The 21,678-nt window shown below is 41.7% G+C and overlaps 1 protein-coding gene across 7 annotated transcripts in view; it reads left to right on the top strand.

Annotated features, from left to right (window-relative positions):
- LOC107035442 (CUGBP Elav-like family member 4) overlaps positions 1-21,678 on the top strand; it is a 338,453-nt gene that overhangs the window by 270,499 nt on the left and 46,276 nt on the right. For 4 of the 7 annotated variants that reach the window (XM_015252830.1, XM_015252829.1, XM_015252831.1 and 1 more), the window contains one exon: positions 13,556-13,604. In XM_015252830.1, coding sequence (XP_015108316.1) covers positions 13,556-13,604 — 49 coding nt within the window. Of the gene's footprint in view, positions 1-6,999; positions 7,069-13,555; positions 13,605-19,604; positions 19,677-20,223; positions 20,367-21,678 lie in introns of those variants that run through there. The other 3 variants (XM_015252828.1, XM_015252826.1, XM_015252833.1) reach the window with 2 other exon arrangements.

Below are 21,678 nucleotides of genomic sequence, written 5' to 3'. Positions count from 1 at the left end.
GGGGGGGGGGGGGGGGGGGGGGGGGGGGGGGGGGGGGGGGGGGGGGGGGGGGGGGGGGGGGGGGGGGGGGGGGGGGGGAGAGGTGGGATGAGAACCTTACCCTGTACGTATGCCTTCACCTCGGCCACGGCCGAGAGCCGGCCGCGTGCATAATGCATGAGAAAACCGGCAAAAGCCCGTCATTTCAGTCGCTCCACGGCGCGTTTTCCTTTTGTATCATCGATCTGCTAGGTGACTCAATAATTCAGCGAGAGAACGAGCGCAAGGCGTCCCTGTCGGCCTATACCGCGACCAAGAGTGTGTCCTACCACTGTTGCACCCTCACTTTTCCCTCCTTCCTCTCTCTCTCTTACTCTCTCCTCACTCCACCACTCCACCAGTCCTCCTCTCTTGGCTGAACGTAATACATCGTGTTCTTCTGTCATATTTCTTTTTGTTTCACTGGCCGGAGAGAGACCCTCCTCCGCACTTTTGAAATACATTGCCTACCTCGTGTACCGTCTCTACACCTTGCAGGTGCATATAGACACCGAGAACAATATGAAACTCGAGGGACGTGAAATTTTACATGAATTTGCCATTTCATTCTGTCACGACACATTAATAGGTCTTGCTGGGAGAAAAAAGAATTGTGATTATTTCGCTTGTTTCAGTATTTTATGAAATTGGAGTCCTGTCGTTCCAATTTCGGGGGAAATACCATTTTAAAAACCCTCGAATCCTTGAGAGCGAAAATATAACACGGTGAAGCCAATAATGTTGTAATAACTATGACATTTTACGCAATATAATAGAAAACCATCGAGCCAGCAACTTAGTTTAACATGACCTCGCTCTCATCACTCCGCTCCAAACTGATAATAGAGTTCCATAATACCGAAGTTGAAAGAGGTTAGTTTGTCATGTACTTGTTTCCGTCCTCTACTTCTTCTTTTTTTTCAAGTGTCAAACGTTGTGGAGAGGATGGGGAAGCCCCGGAAGTTTCCAATTTGCCCCTGCATTCGACGTTTATGTATTTATCAGCAATCTCTTGAACATCGTGATGATGCACATGGCTGTGTCATGGTGCGCTTATACCTTTGTTTCTCTCGTACGGGGTCGCCTCTGTCGCGTGTTTACCCCTTTTAGTTATCCCTGATTTTTAATTACTTCATTGGCCACTGATATTCATCTGGGCCTTGGTTTTATGAGCTTCTGGATCATCAATGCATCCTGTCATGTTTTCTACAGTTCCGCTAGATGGGCAGGATCAGCCCCAGATTCCTATATCAGCGCTATTTCTAGAGCACGCTAGATCACCCGATGAGGCCCCAGATTATTTATAGCGTCATTTGACAGGAACGGATCCGAAAAAAAGTTCAGAATGATCTAGCGGGTTTCGAACCCATGATCTCCGGATTGTCAATCTCATGCTCTGCCCGTCGAGCTATCGTGAGTTTCTACTTCTAAACTGCCAATTTTTTTTAAGTAACCATATCGATGTTTCTTTCTCATTTCGTTCTTTGAATGGTCCCAGTAAACTTTTTGAGATTTCAATGAATTTTAATTAGACGACGTTGTTGTGTTTATCTGCAATATTTTGAGCAACATAATGATGCACATGGCTGCGTCATGGTGTGTCTATACCTGTGCTTCTCTCATACGAGCTCACCACCATCGCCAGTTTATCCCCACCTCACAGTCATCCACCAGTCAGGATCGATAAAGTTCTTCCACACGAGAATGAAAAAATATGCTGTCTTTTGTTCTAATGAACGCGACTGCCGCCAACTTTCGGTGATTCTGTATCGAGTTTGAAATGCAACACTGGTTGACTGCAGCGGCATTGAAATCTCCCGGATCCGAGAGGGTGAATTTTTATTCACCCGCTATTTCACCGACTTTTTTTTTCATCATTTTTATTCACCTCTTGTTTTATTTTAATGAGACATTATAAACTCGTAAAAACTCGAGTACTCCTTGAGAGAAAAGTTTCTTGTTATCCGCCCAATAATCCCTTAACAATGTGTTTCGTATTTATGTTTTTATTGTGTTGGGTATAACAGGGAGGGTCATCACCACAGCCACTGTAACATACTTTACAGGATAAGCTGATTACGTAACTTTTTTTTTACTCCAGTAGCATTTAAGCGTCGTTGAACGAGTAAATCCGAGTTTAAAAAGCCTCCGAGAAGGGGCACTGAGGGCAAAGAGGAGGATTTTACTTCTTTCTTCTGTTTTTTTCTTCGAATGCCGAAAGTTCGATTGTGGGGGGGGGGCGTAAGCTGGGGTCCGTTTGATGTCTCTTCCAATTTTGTTATGTATCTCATTACGATGATATTGATTAATTTTACTGCCGTGAATGATTGGATGCTCTGGTTCAGTGGTAGCGCGCCTGCCTGCCGTTCCAGAGATCGCAGGTTCAATTCTGGCCTCGGGTGAATTTTTTCGCAAAAATATATACTTCAGATATATATAATATCTATTATTTGTTCCTTATAATATATATTTGAAATATATATCTCTCGGAATCTGATCAGCAGTTATAATTGAAATTAAATCTGATTAAAAAAAAAGTGCGGTGTGAAAAATAAAAAAACATTTACGATCTATTACTCAAATGTCAGTAAGAAAACTCATAAAATTCCCTGCAAGCTAATCTAACACCACCATAAAGCCAAAAAATATAGCACCTGCCAGGACCTATAAATTATTCCATTCCTGGAAAATACCTTTGAATGATGATAAATTGCGATGGAAACATTTACAACGACTTTAGATAACATGGGCTTAGACTAACTAATTTATAAATTACTCTGTTTGGCTGATATTGTCTAGATGAAATACACTCCTCGGTGGTGCGTGGGTAAACAGAAAAATAAGGGCAAACCCCCGCCTTCGTTCAATCTTGTTTACTCGCCTCTCCCGCTCACCCACTATTTCTTCGTTTTATATCCTTCCTCTTTCTGCAAACTTTCCAGGGGACTCCAGTGCCATGCGATAGTCACGATAACAATAATTAACTCGATAAAAGTAGTTCTTCTCAGGATCGAAGGGGGAATCGTGTTGAGTTTACGACGAAATTTATCTCATATTATTCCGTTCATCATTCCCCTTATTTACGGCATAATCGAATGTAAATTTCTTCCGATTGATTTCAAATCGTCGGAATTTATCTGAATAACATTGAAGGCAGACGGAAACACAAGTCGACTAGCGAAAAAGAGGAAAATAAATGGATAACGAGATAAATCTCAGCTCTCTGATTTTCGTCGCCTCGGGCCATGAGGATTAGGGGGTAAAATCAGGTCAGTGCCAGGTAGGGAGCGAGGGGGCATACGTATATACGCACTGGCCCTCACCGGAAACCATACGTGACCGCATATATCCCCGTAGGAAATCCTACAGATGGTGACCGTCGAAATAACTAGACGATTGCGTGAGGAACAGACAAATGAACGAAAGGAAAAAACTTGAAACGTGCCCAATCGATCGATTCATCAATTCTCTCGTTCCCACTCTGGTAAGGGCCCTCCCCTTCAGAGCAGCAGAATCAAATATCTCGGATAATTGTGCATCAGATGGTGATGACCAAGGAATCATCGCCTATTAGTGAAGAATATTATGAGTTAGGTTCTGAAAGAATTATTGATTCGAAACTTCGTTTGGACTTTCATCTTAACGATCGGGTCCACATGTGTCAACTGAGGAATTGAAAAACTTCTCTGTTGTTTTCTCAAACTTCACAGAAACTTCCGATCTCATTAGTCCCCTCGAGATACTTCTGCAGGTCATTCTGGTAAATGAAAGATGTAGAGCAATTTTTTGAAAGAAAAAACGTGAAACGTGCTCAGTCAATCGGTTCATAAATTCTCTCGTCCCCACTCTGGTAGGGCCTCTCCCCTTCAGAGCAGTGGAATCAAACATCTCGGGTAATAGTGCCGATGGTGATGACGAAGGAATCATCGCCTATTAGTGGAGAATATTATGTATGATTTAAACTCTGGAAGAATTATTGATTCGAAACTTCGTCTGGACCTTCATCTTAACTTCTCTGTTATTTTCCCAAACTTCAGAGAAACTTCCGATCTCATTAGTCCCCTCGAGATACCCCTGCAGGTCATTCTGATCAATGAAAGATGGAGCAATTTTTTTTGTACACTCGCTGTGTCCCAGGGGTCTCGATGCCCGAGAGAACACGTGTCACATCGTCAAGGGCTATCACAAGCTGATGCTCATTGAAACAAATGTTTCACGAATATAATAGCCCTAGGCTAAACTCCCCGTTTTTAGGGATGAACCTCCGTGAACTCGTGCCGCAAGGAAAAATCGATTTCCCCCGATGTTATGTAATGTTAAGGTTACAAACCTCGTACGGGAAGTATTCTAATATTGCGCAATCGCTGTAAGTGCAGTTGTGTAAAGTGTGAAAAACGCATTACGATTTAGAGTCCATTCAGGGGTAGCTACGAGGTTTTTTTCCTGGAGAATAACAATTTACTTGCACGCAAGAACCGCTTCGTGAATATATTTTATCTCCCTGTATTTACTGACGGACTACTACCGGTGAGATGCATATACTCCTAGGTGTAGTTAGCCGGGTAATGCGTCACACTTGCCATTTGTACTTCAATGCATTTCACATTCCTGATAGAAATCACATATGTTGCACTTGTCGTTCAACGGTGAGAACATGCAAATTACAGTTTTTTTTCTGGTTCTACCCTCAACGAGACTCATACAATAGTACTATGAGGGAATAGGAAACTTCAGTGTTGAAAATTTTTCAAGGAAATTTCCGATATACTTCTTAGAAATTTTTAAATCACATTCTAGTTCCGCTGAAATTTTAAGGAGTTTCGCCATTGAAAATTCGAACTTTTTTCGAAATTCAATGGGAATTGTAAAGTTCAGTCCAATTATTCCGATAAATCAGCTCTTGAATTTTCAATTGATTGCGAATTTAGTGTAATTTGGTACTGAATATTTATGTTGTGATGGAAAATTGAATTAATCGGGAAATTTTGGTCTCCTCGCTGTTTAAAAATTTGGAAGTTCATTCAATTTTCAGTGAAATCTGAAATTTCAAATTCTTCCCCCCTAAATGAATGGCAGTCACTCTCTCGAAAATACCCGCTAATTACCCAGATTCTTTACGATGATTAATTAAAAATCAACAAATTAATCATCATCCAATCAATGAGTAAAATTTAGATGTTTGCAAATGAAAAAAAAATCAAAAACCGAAAGTCAAGTTAAAATTGAAAAAAAAAATCACGCAAGTTTTCTATTCTAATGTTCGGATGGAAAGACTTTTTGCCGCGAAGTCTCCGCTGCAATTTCGCATTCTTACGTTCAGTAAATTTTCCGAGTCGAGAGAGAAGGAGAAAGGCTGGTAACAATTTCCGGACGCTTTCATGCTTTGACTCTGAGAAAACCCCGAGGTACTTCTTGTGTGCGAACAACTCGCGATAACACAACATCCAAAGTTGCGGAGGAATTTTCCGAATTTCTTGAAACAACTTTTTTTTTTCAAAGAAAAAAAAAGCCCGAGAGAGCTCCTTGTTTCCACCGTTCTCTGTTGTTCCGTTTAACCTCCGACCAAAAAATCTTCATGGCACATACATAAAGTATCGATGGGAATAAAGGGGGCGGGATCCCCTGTGAGCAACTATACTTTGCAAGCGGAAATAAGAGATAAGGCTGTGGCAATATTCCTTCGATAAAATTCCACCGATCGAATCTTCTAATTTATTTCAGTGCCTCTCGTCCCCAATTTTCCTCCTCTCTCCCATAATCTCACGAGAAAAAAAAAGATAAAAAAATTCTCAATGTCGAAATAAAATGTCAAAGCGTAGAATCAATTTCACCCGCGCAAGACGCGTCATTCTCCTCATAATTCCACCCAAATACTTCCCCAGATAAAAAACATCAAACCGAAATTTTGATCAGATCCACCGTCTGTTTACCCGTTGATCGCGCAAATAGCGTCACCTACTTTCACCCCTCTTATAACTCTTGTCCCCTTTTTCATCCGGTCTCTCACTTTTATCTCGGGGGTTATACTCGTCGGGCGTTTGATTGGTCCCGGTGTATCCGCAGAAGCTTCATCGATACACGGTCCGCGCTCTCGGGGTCCAAATACAGCTAGAAAAAGACAAGCCCACGGCCGCGGAGAGAAAAAAAAAGAGCGAAAAAGTGAAAGAAAGAGGGTGCGTGGGCTTCAGCGGGGTGCGTAGAGAGAACCCCACCGGAGCTGTATGGTCGACATGATGGACGAAGGGCCGCGAGGGTGAGGGGGGTGACGGTGGCAGAGAGGGGGGAGTGTAGCGGGCACAGAAGGGCGCGCAAAAGCCGAGGGACGAGACGAGAGAGGGGCGCCTCGAAGGTTGCCGCACGCGGCAGCGCCTCACTCTCCGGCGAGCGATCGAGGGGAAGGGGAAACGGGAGCGAGTGAACGTGACAGTCGAGAGAAAGAGAGCTAGAAGGGGCGTAAGGGAGACGGAGTAAGTGGCCGATGGGGAGGGGGGGGGGAGAACGCTGGGGGGATGCGAAAGGGGGAGCGAAAACTAGAGGGTGCGTGTAGGCCTGGGGAATCAGTCGCGGACGAGCTGCGTTGGGGGTTTTATCTATAGCTCCTCTATCCCACACACAGCTCCGCTGACGCGTTTCATAACGTACCACTGGTTACCAATATCCCATTCGTATTTAACCGTACGATAACTCTAGTCGATATTGTTTTACACTTATTATTTTTTTTTTAAATCGAGTTGGAAGAACCGTGCAATCTGTTTTATTTGGAAATTATTGACGAGAATTCGTGCCAATAAAGGAGTTTCAGAACTTCTAGGTTGTTTTTTGTTTTATTTGTTTTATTATTACTTTAGTTTGTGGAAGTGATTTATAAGTGATAATTCGGGAAATTTTGATTTCTCGCGGTGCTGTAGTCTAGTCGTTTTATTGTCCGAAAGGATCCTCCAAGTTTGATATTTAAATTTTACACACCCCGCCGGTAATATTTCGCTTTTTTTTTTACCAATGGTTCATATTGTGGAAATGGTGCCGTCGCATCGGAACGACCTTCAGATGGTGAGTCCAGGTTTAATCATTCAATTGTATCTTTTGGATTGACAAACTAAAAAATTTCACGTACAACTGCGCACTCTGACGCTCTCATTCGAGCATCTCACGGGGCTATTTATAACATTCAAGCATCAGGAAACTGACGTACATCAAATCTTGACTGTATATATAAACATTGAACGCATGTCTTCATCGCGTGTCTCCTTTTCGCCGGCCACATGCTACGCAATACCTCATTTCCCCCCCATTCACCTACACCAATTTTTTTTCTGTTTTTCCCCCCACGTGTTTTTATCCACCGAACCACCACTGAATACCGCCCTTCCGTGTCATTTGCCTCCTCCATCCCAATCCCAGTGTCTCCTCATGCATTATGGGGAAAATTGCAGCTGCTCTCATCCCCCACGCACAGGTATCCAGGATTTTTCTTTTTTTATTTTCATAATTATTCGTTGTAAATTAAAAAAGCAACATTGAAATGCCCCCGCACGAAACACCGTGCATTGAAATCCCCCAATGTTCTTTGAACTCATTCACATTTTGTTGGGAATTTCTAGGCTTTTATCACGATACAACTGCATTTTTTTTACCAAACATTTTCAACGCCGAATTCAAGCGTCACTCTATATAGTTTAGCTGTTGGTTTTTTTCCCTCTTTCACACGCGGAATAAAAAAAATACGATTGGACCGGCTGCCAGAAAGACTGACCACACGGTCCGGTGATCTTGAATGCAAATGTATTGCATTCAATTGGGGGATGTGGTGGCGGTGGTTGGGGTGAATTGTTTCTTGTTGACTTTCGATTCCACTTTAACGTCTAAATATTTCGCTGAATTTCCGGAATAATTGCCTCATTTTTTCATTCCAACGAGATCAAAACTTTTCCACAAAAAAAAACCATTCGTTTTAGCGCAGGAAAAATTAATTTTTCCAGTGTTTCGGAAGATACTGGACAAAATAGGTCGTCTCGTAAAATGAGGATAATTGATCTTCAGCGGCTCCGGACATTATTTTGATGAGAATTGTCGGCATTAATGCAAATGCCTCTCATCTGAAAATGCGTCTGGGTTATACGAGTTATCATCCCCGTTGTACCGTGAATGTACACAAGTTTACCCCGGCCTTAGCGCGGTGAGCGGGGTATACACGTGCTACATTCTCACGAGACGCCGGCGCCCGGGTGTTGATGTGATATGCGCGCGCTCTAGCTTCAATTAATGCAACGCGGTGCACAGTTGTGTGACGGTGCATAGAAGCGTGTAGTAATGCCAGCGTGTGTGTACAGTAGCCGCATGACTGGATTCCCAATCCATTCCATTGTGAAATTATTCGATAAAAAATGGGTAGAACACGACATCGCGGGCGCCTGTCGATGGATCTTTTAGGGTTAGCGAGGTGCATTCAGCGCTCTCTGCAATGACGAGATGTTCATGTGTATCACGTGATCTCGAATAATGCGCGCTGATTGGTCAAACTCCGAAAGCGAAATGTAATCGTGAGAAATTGAAAATGTGTTCGTGTGACGCAGGAGTAAGACGGTAGGTTTAAATGCGAAAGGTTCCGAGTTCAAATCCCGGCGGATCATTGGCAAAATTCATGATCAAGTCACACAAATAGTTTTTAACAAGCTCAAACGGTGGTCTGATAGCCTGGCGATAGCCTGGACGTAGCACGTTGGTTGCATATCGACAAAGAATAATATGAAAAAGCAATGAAACAATCGTTTATAAATATTTTTCAAAAATGAAAAATATCAGTAGAGGGCAATTTTGCTAGTTCGAATAATTGACGAGAAAAAACTTACCCAAATTTCAATGGAAATGGGGCAAAACGGACCGTCCTTCCATCATTTGCTATGAAATTTCGATCTCGTCAATTCCTAAAACAAAAAAATTATTCTCAATGTACGATTTTGTTTCATCTTCGCTACATTTTTTTCCCAGATATATCTTTCAAGATCCAGCGACTTCCCATTACCCGTGTGTTTTCTCAAAGTAAAATAAAACTCCAGTAAATATCAGGAAGAAAACGATAAATAAAATATTGAAATTGCGATAAATCACCGTTAGCTCAACGGGAGGGGAAGTAAAAGGGTAGGGGGGGCGGAGGGAGAGAGAATGCGAAAGACACATTGGTCTTGAGGGGAGGGCAGAGGGAAGGGAATCGAAGAGGGAAAGAGTGGAGAACGGAAGGGATGAATAAGGATTCCAAAGAGTGCTTGTGCTGAAGCCGGCGCCTCGGCGTATACCCGCCGTAAACTTATGTCGTCGGAGGTATGTGTTGGTCCAACTGAAGGGTAGAGAGGACGAAAAGAGAGAGGGCTGGAATTGTCGAGGTGGCCGTAATCGAATCGCCACCATTTTTCCAATGTTTGTGGCGGACCGACGGCGCCAGCTGGCCTCACCAGCATCAGTGTCCTCCCATTCCTCCTATTTTACCCAGGACTTTATAACACTGTATTGGAATGGTGTGGTAGTCTCGTTGAAAGCACCCAGAGATGCGAATTGACGTTTGACATTTAATTCCCAATGGGATTTAACGTGACTCCGCGAATCAGGAACTAGTCCCAGTGGTCAGCGATAGCCATGCAATGGCATGAAAAAGGAACAGAAAGTATGAGTGGCAAAAAAAATGAAACGAGAGGAATCTGAGAGCATGAGCATTTTTTTCCCCCGAACAAATTTTTAATCGTGTTTTTTTTTCGTAATAAATAGATGAACAGACATAAAAGCAGAGGAAACCCGAATGAAATTTTATTACACAAGGAGAGAGAAAAATTTTGAAATTCCCGAGTGAATGAGAAAAAAGTATGCGCTGAAAGAAAAGGGGGGTAAAAAAAGGAAGAGAAGTTACTACTCTCTCACGAAAACTCCCAGGCGGAACATGACGCGATCTTCTGCTTCTTTCACGCTTTTACGTAACCTTATACTTAACTCTCTTCTTACCCAACGCTGGAAGAAACTTTTTCTCCGCAGAATGGAAACGGAATTTTATGATAGATTTATGAAAGAAGGAAAAGAAGATTCCCGGTGACTTGTGTTGTTTGTGTGTACCTACTTGGGGGGTTAAGTTTCGTCCTGTTCTTCGATTGGAGTTTGAATTTTCGGTTTAACCATGATTGATGTCCATAAATAAAGATTTCTCCATTGTGCCGGGAGTTTAACACAATTTATCTCATTTTTTGTCATTCCTATCTTCGCATAGCAGCAGAAATTCGATAGTACGGTGAATTTATTAGATTTCAAACGGCGATAATACTTGATGACACATTCCGTTTACACCGATATCATCAAATATCAATTGTCACTGGGTGATAGGTGGTGAGAGCCCAGCGGAAACGGTCTGAGTATGCGTGTATGTGCCCCAGAATTAATTCCCGAGTTTCAATTATTTCGCCAATTAGCCCTGGTCGGAATCCATTCGGATCTAATCCGTTAGTAAGCTTTCCATCTCCTTTACCCACCTCCCTCGTATGTCTACTATATATCCACCTATGTACCAAACCATCGCTAAAACCCACAGCCAGTGCCTAGTGAGATCACCAAACCAATGGGGAACAGAGGAACTGCATTTGCTTTGGAACATTCGACAAATTAGCTGCGTTAGTGATGGGGCCAAACCTCCATTGAACATTCCAACTCTGCGTTCCTCCACAGACGAATCTCTTAGATCATCCCAGAATGAGAATAGGTCCGCACTGATGCTGCACATACGGCATTTTGTCGTCTCTTGAATTTCAATGGATTGTCTCGTCACATGGTATGCCATAATCCACTGCTCCAAAAGTCAGGGGATTAAATCGCTGGGGAATACACTTCCATTCGTTTTATCGCATCATCCGATTTTCCGGAATTGTGTCATTCGTCAGAGAATACCAACATTCCAATCCTATTTGTCATTAAAAGCCTTCGAGTTTTTATGACGTAATGAATACAGTTATTGGAAGTCCATTGGAGCCCGGATTCTCCATATATCATTCGTTGGAGAGGTTGGGGATGTTGATAACTCTTATCTTCCATCGGAGCCATTGATTGCTGCATCAGCCTGGGGGTACCTGATAGCTTGTTCAATTTCCGAATCATCTATTCTGTATTCAATTTTCACATCATCAGCGCTCGACTTCCAGTCATCATTCATCCATGGTTTCTTAGCTCCTTTGGTCTCCGAAAACTCCAAATCATGGTCTATTATGGTAATCGCAAGGAGACGAACCATGATGATTCAAAACTCGCAGAGAAATCAATTTGTCGTTTTATCGGATCAGTCGACGCCGAGATGCACTAGTCATGGTGGATGATTTCCGCAGTTCTATCTTGATGACACCGACCCACACATACACATCAACAGTTGACGACATTTGCTGTTGTGCAATGCCCGCTAAACTTGGCCGGGACGTGTGAATAGCTGAGGGTGTAGGTTAGAACTATAAAGGGTGATGAGGAGAGGTAGGTAGAGTAAGGGGACGAATAGGAAGGGTGGCAAAGCGTATCTCAATTCCGGTATCTACGGACACCCCGACAACGTTACCCTGACAACGAGGCCAACAACAAACGCCTAATGGCCGGTACTCGAGTCAAACTTTAATTTCCTGACCGGCCGGACAGTGCTTAAAGCGATCTACCCCTTTAGCTTTGGCTTTCGCGATTCCAACGACGTTGGGTACTCCCATCCTTCTACCCCCCTTGCCCCTCTTTCAAACAGAGTAACTCAGCACATGATAGCTGACCATAGAATATTAAGGACCAGTAATGGTTGTTGTAATTTATAGCTTTATGTTTTGGAGATTGTGAAGATGATCATGATCTTGATTAAATACCGTCAATATTGGTGGATTTCAGTGATGTTCATGGGATTGTCGTTGCTGAAGTGTTCGATAAAAACATCAAACACAAGGCTATCAAATTTTCCATGCATTGTCTCGATGTGATCATGCACCGGTAGAATTGCCTTGGGAAGGAAGGTGAAATGCTTTCAGTTTTGTTGATTTTCCGATCAAATAAACGATAGAGAAGGTATTCTCACGGGGAATGAGTTATAAATCCCATGGAAGTTGAATTCTTAATTCAAACTTTAATTTCCTGGCCGGCCGGACAGTACTTAAAGCGATCTACCCTTTAGCTTTGGCTTCCGCGATTCTAACAACGTATGGTGCTTTCATACTTCTATACCCTTACCCTATTTTAAACATACACCGGAGTAACTCGGCACATGATAGCTGACCATAGAATATTAAGGACCAGTAATGGTTGTATTCCATAGCTTTATCATTTGGAAATTGTGAAGATGATCATCATCTTGATCAAATACCGTCAGTATTGGCGGATTCCAGTGATCCTCACGGAATGGTTATTGCTGTTGTTGAAATGTTCCATAGAAACATGAAGACATTTCAAATTCAGGAACATTGCAACTGTTCCGAGCCACAAGGCTGTCAAATTTGCCATGCATTGTCTCGATGTGATCATGCCCCAGTAGAATTGTCTTGGGAAGAAGGGGGAAATGCCCTCAGCCTTGTTGATTTTCCAACCAAATAAACCAAACAGAAGGTATCCACAAGAGGAATGAGTTATAAATCCCATGGATGGTGAAGAGGAACATTGGATGCATACAAACGCGAACCACAGAGACACAGAATAACCTTGTATGGTATCGAAGAATATCCTGAGAATAGAATGGTACCTCCCTGGTGTCATGAATCATGCATCCCTTATATTGGCGAGCCCTTATCCTCACGGGGTTAAAACGAGAGGAGTCTTTTGCCCACAAGCGATGTCCTCTCTTGCGGATAGAACAGCATCTCGTCGTACGACAAATAAACAATGTTATTTGTTTTTTTCTCTCTCTCTTGTCGGGTTTCTGGTGGCCGTTGGACACTCCTGAGGGGGTGTAGACGAGGGTCTCTTGCCTGTGGGAATATAGACGCCTAGAACCTGGCAAGCTTTTGACTATATGTATAAGGGATGTGAATGGCGAAGTTGAAGGCCCCCTGGGCAGACTGCTGGCAATACTGGCTCTGTCAGCACCAGAAACGTCCGCCAAACCACCGGCTAACATACTATGGAGGTTTTCACTGACAAGGGCTGGACGTTATGGACACGCCATTTCTGCCGTCCCTCACTACTCAACCCTAACCTCACCCCCCCCCCCTTCCTTTCACTGTATTTTCCCTTGTCCAATCCTCATATTGCCTACTTCGCTCTTACCAGGCGAGTATGAACCAACAAATAATGACGCCTACCCATCGTCTCAAGGATTTCCCCAGCTTGTCTCATGTCAAAGTTTGACAGTCTCGAGAGGGGGAAGAAAACATCGATTTAAAAAAAATTGGAATTAAGTGGTGCGGTCGTGTAACATCGCCAAGCCCCTCCCCCACGCTCTCAGATAATCGAACAATAAATCGGACAAGAAATTCTCCCGAAGCGTGAGAAAATTAACAAAAAAGAGAATACACCCCGCATCGAATCTAATAGATTTTTCTTTTATTTTTTTCAGATGAACCGTCCTATTCAAGTCAAGCCGGCGGACAGTGAAAGCCGCGGAGGTGAGAAATACGGCTGAAAATAAAAGCCATCCACGCACCTCTAATTAATAATTTACCGAATCACTTGTTCATTATCTTCGTGTAATTATATCAAACTCAAGTTTTCAGTCATCAATAAAGTTCATTCGAAATTAATAACTGAACCCGTATATTTGGCATTAATATTTCACAAGCGTAATATCGAGGTGCAATCAATACCAAGAGCTGAATGGAATCGTCTGTTTCTACAATTTGGAAAATAAAAAGCTCAAATTATTCTCCTCACCCAGATCTTGAACGTTTCCCCTCAATTTCCATTTCTCTTTTTTTCTCTTATTTTTTTTTCTTCATTTGGAAATGTTTTACTCCCTTTCTTCCTTTACTACATTCTGCATCATCAGTGGAATACGGCCCTAGTACCCTAAATATCTCATCTCTCTGGTTTTGGAGCCAAGCCAGCGAGTTTTATATCCTACTTCTCTCTCCCTCTCTCCTCCCACCCCCTCCACCCCATCCGGTGGCTGATTGAATCGTTTCAAGAGGGCGGCAAAGATTGAGAGGATTCCAGAGTATGATCGTACCTCGATATAACCAATTCTCTTTTTTTTCTCTCAGGCATAAATATATCATTATGCATCATAAATATTTCATTTTTTTCCAAGAGTGAGGCAAATTGAAATTTAATGCTAACTCCAAAAACAAGTAAAGTGTATTAGCTTGTATTTTACAGTATGACCCTGAATCATTAAAAAGTTTAAAGTGTCTTTCAGTTTGACACAATTACATTATTCAACAAATAAGCGGACTTTTGTTTCGTTTTTCATTATTTTCACGAATGCCTATTGAAAAACACGATGACCTTGTTTTTGCAGTGCAAAAGGAAAATACTAAAAACTCCTTTCGGCTATATTTTCCCTTTTATTTATCTCTGCATTCCTCCAGCACGAAAAGATAAAAAAAATACGAGAAAAGTTCTTTCATTTTATTGATCCATATTACTGTGAAGCGTCTGCAGAAATGATTTATCGATAAGCCTTAGGGTTGTACTATATATTATATCCCCAGGGACAGTTCTACTCGTGGCGTCAATCCCCTGAGAAATAGACTTGAAGCCTCTTTTGCAATGTAGATCTTACGAATGACTATAAAAGTCGACGATAAATCCATCTGTACGGAATAGTAATAATAATTTGTCAGAAATGAAGTAAAAGGTGATACATTATAATTCTCTACGGATACGAAAAAATTTTTTAAATTGAGAAATTATCTTTCCCTACTTGAGAATAACCTTCTCAATCCGGAATTCTGATTTCTCTGTTGAGCATTCATGATAGCACGTAGTGAATAAGATAGTTTTAAAATATCCATTAAGGTTGGACGTACTCGCACGGCTGGAAGTTGTTATTATTTGCATTCGCGATATTCTCTCCGACCTAATGCCACTGACAAGTCACAGCCCAACCCCCCAAACATTTTTTGGACCGAAAATTGAATGGATTGGGATCAAAATTTAAGTGAAAAGCTTAAGATCCACTCGTAGCTCGGTGGTAAGCACTGCAGATTGGCAACCAGAGGACATGGGTTCGATTTCCGCTTGGGCAGTTTCAATTTTTTTCAACTTCATTTCGATCATTAGTTCGTACTTGATGAAAGTACTTAATCTCTGTACTTCATACAAGTACTTCATACTTCATATCAAGTAGTACTTCGTGAAAGCACGTTCTCCGGAATGTATATCGTATATACTCTTGATGTCCAGTCATCTCCATCCACCCCAACATCTCCAGCAAGACGATCTCGCACCAATTGGTGACATTTACATCGGGGAATAGCGAGTAATACTCGATGTATATAGAACTCCTCGATTGAGCTAGTCGGGTTAGAACGAGCTTGCACGAATGGCGGAGGTCAAAACCGAGGGTGGTTATAAGGGTGGCAACTCCTAATTCATATGCTAATCTCGACGAGATGCCATTGTAATCTCCGGTCGCCCTGGACCCCTCTATCCAGTCTCGCCTTGACGTGCGGATGCGGGTAGAGTGATCCACCCGATTTACCTCCTGTCTCTACTCCCTCTCACTCATCCCTATATTCTCGAGAACGTATCTCATACCATCTTACGTTGTATATCTATGGAGACTCTTGCGTTGTGACCCCTGTGCAGCATCGAAAATTCAATTTGAGTTCATTGAACTTTTTCAAGTCTCAGGGGCTGAGTGGAATCATGATTACTATTTTTTATGGGGTATTTTGCATCACTTTTTTGAGTAATATTTGCGAATCTGATCAACAAGTCAAATGGTTTAATCTCAAAAAAATTCACGCGATCGGGGGTTCGAACTCGGAACCTTTCGCATGTGAAGCATCGAATTTAGCGACTGCGGCACCCCAAAATACAGTGAATAATTCTGTTTATTGTGTATTGACAGAAGTGTTTGGAGAAAAATGTCGGGATGTTTTTTGTTACAGAGGAAATTTTTAACAAAAAATGTCTCTTGATTTTCTGTATGCAAATTAAATATCCGAGAAATTATGAGAAGTCATAATAATTCGTGAATGACACCCCCAGTTCTTTCAATTAGAAGAAACGACTCCTCACGAAAACTACTGAGATTAATTCATCTGCTTAACAGTCCCCTTTTTTTTCTGATTCCACACTCTAAACTGAAATTTCATCACTCCCTGGATGTCTCTGTAGCTTTCTTCCATTAATGCCGTGCCTTTATGGATGTCGTTGAGACTATCCAATGGCTGGACGGCTTAATTACATCATTTACAGATCTCTTGAAGTGAAACAGTCGCACATAATTCTAATGGCCTCTTAATTCCGCTGAAATAAATGTCCTCTCAGGTGATACACAGTACGAGTAGACACTTTAATTGCCGCATGTTGGATGGATGCTTCATTACACTGAACATAACCCCAAAGATGACCCCCTAAAGAAATTATTTCATTACCACCGGTAGCGCAGTGATAAGAGCTGCAAACTGACAATCGGAGGACATGGGTTCGATTCCTGCTTGAGTAACTTCAATTTTTTAAAAGTTCTTCTCGATTAGTACTTCGTGCTTGATAAAAGTCCTTCACACTTCGTATCAAGTGGTACTTCATCAAAGTACGTGTAAAGAAATTATTTCATCATCACGAGATTTCGTTGTGAAACGACCACAAAAGATGATTGTAAATCCTGACGAAGAATTCAACTGAAATCACGAATCCCCCAGGTTCCATTATCATCCCTTTCCTCCAATTGTCCAACTTTCTCAATAAGTCCCTTGATTCCATCACTCGAATCCGTAAACCCCGGAATCAATGCGGATGATTCGATGAACAACAGAGGAAACATTTTCAAGTTTATTTTTAAAAGATCATTTGATAAAATCCGTACGGAAAAGGGATAAAAGCAACAGCGGAGATACGGATTGAGTAGTACATTGGGAGTGAGAAGTTTTGCCAAGGGGGTTTCCTAGCGAGGGGAAGTAGAGTGAGAGCCAGAGAGTTCAAGCTTCTCAACTGGATAAGATGAGTGTCGGAGTCTAGTGCTAGTACTAAGCGTCAGTTGAGCAAGTAGATAAGTTTCGATGCTCCAGTGGCAGCGGGGTATGTGCGGGGTGTAGCGCTGGATTCACTCGCTCGCCCCTCCACACATTCCTACCGTCACTCCGTGTACTCTTATAGATACCCATAACCCCTTCTACCTCCAGCTGAAGATAAATGCATCTCTCTCTTCACAGACGGCTGATATCGAGCTATCGTTATCCGACGTTTGGTTGCCACCAGCTCCAACTTTCTCCGGCTCCCCCATGTACACGAAAATTTTCTCGCCAGTTTCTTTCAGTTTATCCTCGAGGGAAGTCGAGGGCCATAAAACTATGGAAAGTTGGTGGCGGGGGACGAAAAAAAAAGGAAAATTATGATTCACATTTTCTGCTGATGAGTACAATATTCTTTTGAGGGTGTGGTGAAGGTTGTGGATTTTTTGCTTAAACTTTTGTTTTTCATCATCTCTGTAACGCTATTCACAATGTACCAGGCGAATCAAGGCCTCAAGCGGCAGCTAAAAGTGCTGACGTAAATATTAAAGTCACCAACACCGACCAGCGCAAGAAGATTGCTCCCACGTCAGCCTTATTTTACTCCTATCCATCCTCCCACCATCCACCACGTTTTTCCTTCCTCTTGGTCACCCATCTTCACCGCTTGTGGACGTTTGACTTCCACAAACGTGCTTAAAAGTTTTTTTCTCAAGCGTCAAGAGGGTGAATGAGATGGGCGAAGAAGCGGAGTGAAGAGGAGAAGAAAAAGGATGTACTCGGTGGAGATAATTTCCCGTGGGCTAATTTTTCTCTTCTCCGGGCTTTGGCGGTCACCGAGCGTTGTGTCTCGGTGAGAATCTCCTTTGCACCATTTGTTATATCAACTTTTAACAGTGGCTTCCAACTTTTTGCCTCATTTCAAACCATCAACGGTTAATTGATATGACCGAATAATTTCAAATTTTTAACCGAGGAAGAATAATCGTATTTAGTTATCGCTATGTCGTGAGCAAGATAGTTTTGTCGAGGGGGTTGGGATGCAAAAGTCATCAAGCAATACTTCATACTTGAACTTCGTGTTTGAAAAGTACTTCACATAAATCCTTCATGCTTCGTATCAAGCCAAGTGGTACTTCGTAAAAGTAGGTTGTCAAAATCTACAAAATCTTCTTCTCTCCACCACCCATGAAAGAGAAGATACATAAAATTGGGTAAAAGTCGAAAAAGACAATACCATAATCATTTTCCATCAGTACGGAATAAAAATCAGATAAATGGAATGAATAGGGTCGAACCGGACTTAAAAGGTGAGATCTTGCCCCAATACTCCCTACTACCAGTTGAAATGGCAGGATAAGAACGGAAAAGTGGGTATGAGATGTAAGACTTGAGAAAAGAGTTCTGGGGGATGGGTTTGTAAGGGTGTAAGACCGTCGGTGCAAGTCAGCCGAGAATCTAATTTCCCGAGACAAATCCTTAAATGTGCCCTAGAGCCTCTAGCTGAGAGAGAGGTGGGTGTTACGCCACCTCGTGGAACGAGCCACACCACCTTCCCCTTACGCTCTTAGCTCCACTCTGATGCCTCTCTCTTCCTCTTCTTCGGCCCCCCCCCCTTCGCTATACGTTGGGTTTGCTACTTCGGGTGGCACTACCTTTGGGATAAGTTATTACGCGTGTGAGAGAAGTGCCGTAAGGCAGGAGGCTTTTTGCCAAAGCTTTCTCATGAATCTACTATTCCTATGCTTTCCCTTACCCCCCCGCCCCTCTCCCTGCCCCACTTGCTCACGTTTTACACAGTAGAGTCGAGAAAGGGGAAGGGAGGGTTGACAAGGTCGAAAAGGAAGCGAATGAGATTCTCTAGTTTTCTCATTTTTTTTTCTGGTATATATTTTTTCTATTACTTTTACCATCTCTGTGTCTCGATATTGCGTACTTTTCACGGATATACTTTTTTTTTTATTTACCCGCTTGGGAAAGAGAAAAAAAAGGAGAGAGAAAGAGAGAGTGCACTCTTTGGGCTTTCACGAGATTTTATTTTTCACGAGAAAAAGCTTGAGGGGTTGACTCATCCACAGCCCCCCCCCGCCCCTCTTTAACCTTTTCATCCCCTGTGCGACTTCATTTTTCTTTTCTCCTATTTTTAACGCTTCTCTCAGGGGTAAATTAACCGGAGGACACACCGCAAGAAAATAGATGAACAAAGAATCTTTCCGCCGTGCGATCGTCCCTGCGATGATAAACAAGTTGTTTTTTTTATCTTTTACTTTTTTTGTTTGAAGAAAAATAGTAACAGTAGAAATAAAATGTAAATGAGCGCCAGTGTAGGGAGTTACAATATCATAAGAATAAATTGAGAACAATACGTGAGATAGGAGAGAGTAAAAATAATATAAGAGAAAGAGGAATGAGAAAAATAAATGACAACGACATAAATTTCTATCTCTGGCCGAAAAACGCCATCTTTGTTTTTGTTCTGTATTCCAGAGTGCATGATGGACGACGGGAGCGCCAGTGCCATCTTCTGGAAGTAGGAGGCACCGGTGGCGGCTGCTGAAGGTAACTTCGACTTCCAGGAGATAGCTAGCTTCCTTCCAACAAATATCCTACGTTCTTCTTCTTGTAAAACAGCATAATCGGGCCCCGATGATAAACCCATCGAGATTATTCCCAAATCGTTGATTCGTCACACCCCAGTGAATATATCCCCCTCCCATCCCCTCACTCCATCACTCAAAGATATCAAATCATCATATGCCACGCACAATCATGCAATATTTCACTCTTACTTATCCCCATGTTCACCTTCATTACGACCCCCTTCACGCATAACTAAAAGTAAACAGACATGTTCAAGAGAAAATTTTAAAATCGATATTCGTCTTTGAGAGTAAGAAAATTATTCCCAGCGCTAGTCCCATATGATTCGAGTCACAAACTGACAATTTTCCAAGCAAACCACTCTTTTTTCTCTCCCCCGCCCCCCTCGTCTTCTTTTTTTCCAGGATTCACATGTACACTCACTGATACACGTACAATATTTCAATTGCACGGAAAAATCCCGTGGAAAAACTCTCTCATTCTGTCCCCCTCTCCCCAACAACAGTGAACAATTTTCCATCTCGATTGAGAGCCGGATCTTGAAGCCCGAACTCCGCGAGGTATCCAGAGCTATTTGTATCAACCAAGTGAGGCCAATACTTTATCGTCCACGTTCGGTGCCATAAAAAAATGGTTCATCTTATTCCAGTAAGCCCATTGTCGTTTCGTTATTGTGACTATGTCCCCTATTTTGATTTTAACAGAGTATTATTTCGTAATTTATCACTGTCTTTTCGTTACCATATATCATACTATATATATTAATATATATTTATTTATTTATTCATTTAATTGCAAGTATCGTGTTGCGTGGATATAACTGACGAATTACTATTTCTCCTCCATCATTCCCGCGAAAAATCCCAGCAATGAAAAAAAAAATATTAGTACGAGGAAGAACGACTACCACAACACAACCATTTTGTCATTTCACCTGAAAAAAAGTACCCCCTGCCCAGTCTCACTGAACCCTCACCAACTCCTTTTTTGCTCTTTTTTACAGCTGTGACCATATAGTGGCTCGCTCGTTGGATGTTATATTGTCTCGTTCGTTGTCGATGTGTTTTTGATATATTTATATCAATATTCATTATTATATGAATATAATATCTATGTCACCTTATGTAAATATATTTTTTATGATAAATATTCATATTAATATGATGTGACATTATTTATATTATACACTTTGTCTTAATTGTAACTAGACGTAAATATAGTTGGAAAGAATCTCCTTCTCACCTAGGTTTTTTTCATTGTTTAGAAATTATTGATTTATATTTTTAAAAATTGCACAAAAATCACGGTGATTTTTATTTTATACTTAAGTATAATGAAGGCATTGGGATTGTGAAAGGAGTTGAATATGATGACGCAGATATTTCTAAGACAATGGAAATCAAAATTATGATACGAGAAAATTTTCTGACAGCGCTCTCAAGAAACCACAATCTGGCCAAGGCAAACCAAAAAGAAAAATACATGGAAATTTTGATATGGAAGAGAATATTTCCGTTCAACTATGACGTTATCGTGCGAAAAGTACTGTCATCAACTACCAAATGATAATTGTGTCAAGTACTTGAAACAAATTGAATTAATGAGTCCTAAAATTAACTCAGAAATCTTGAAGTCTGTCGGTAGCTCAGTGGTAAGGCTGCAGATTGGAAATCTGCGGACACGGGTTCGATTCCCGGCTCGGTACCTTCAGATTTTTCGATTATTCATTTCAATTGGTACTTCGTGAAAGTACTTTGTACTCGCTACGGATACCCGGTACAAGTATAGAGTATTCATATCAAGTACAAGTACAACACAAGTATTTGAAATGAATACTTGATAAAAGTACTTCGTACTTAGTGCAAGTATCCAATACTTGATACAAATATCGGCTAGTACTTGATAAAAGTACTTCTTCGTAACAAGAAGACTAGGCAAAATTATGTATTTTCCGTGCGAA

This window comes from Diachasma alloeum, unplaced genomic scaffold, assembly GCF_001412515.2.
Source record: "Diachasma alloeum isolate Michigan unplaced genomic scaffold, Dall2.0 Dall_scaffold_00198, whole genome shotgun sequence".
Classification (NCBI taxonomy): Eukaryota; Metazoa; Arthropoda; class Insecta; order Hymenoptera; family Braconidae; genus Diachasma; species Diachasma alloeum.
Note: the sequence above shows the minus strand (reverse complement) of the source record. Positions and strands in the feature narration are given on the sequence as shown.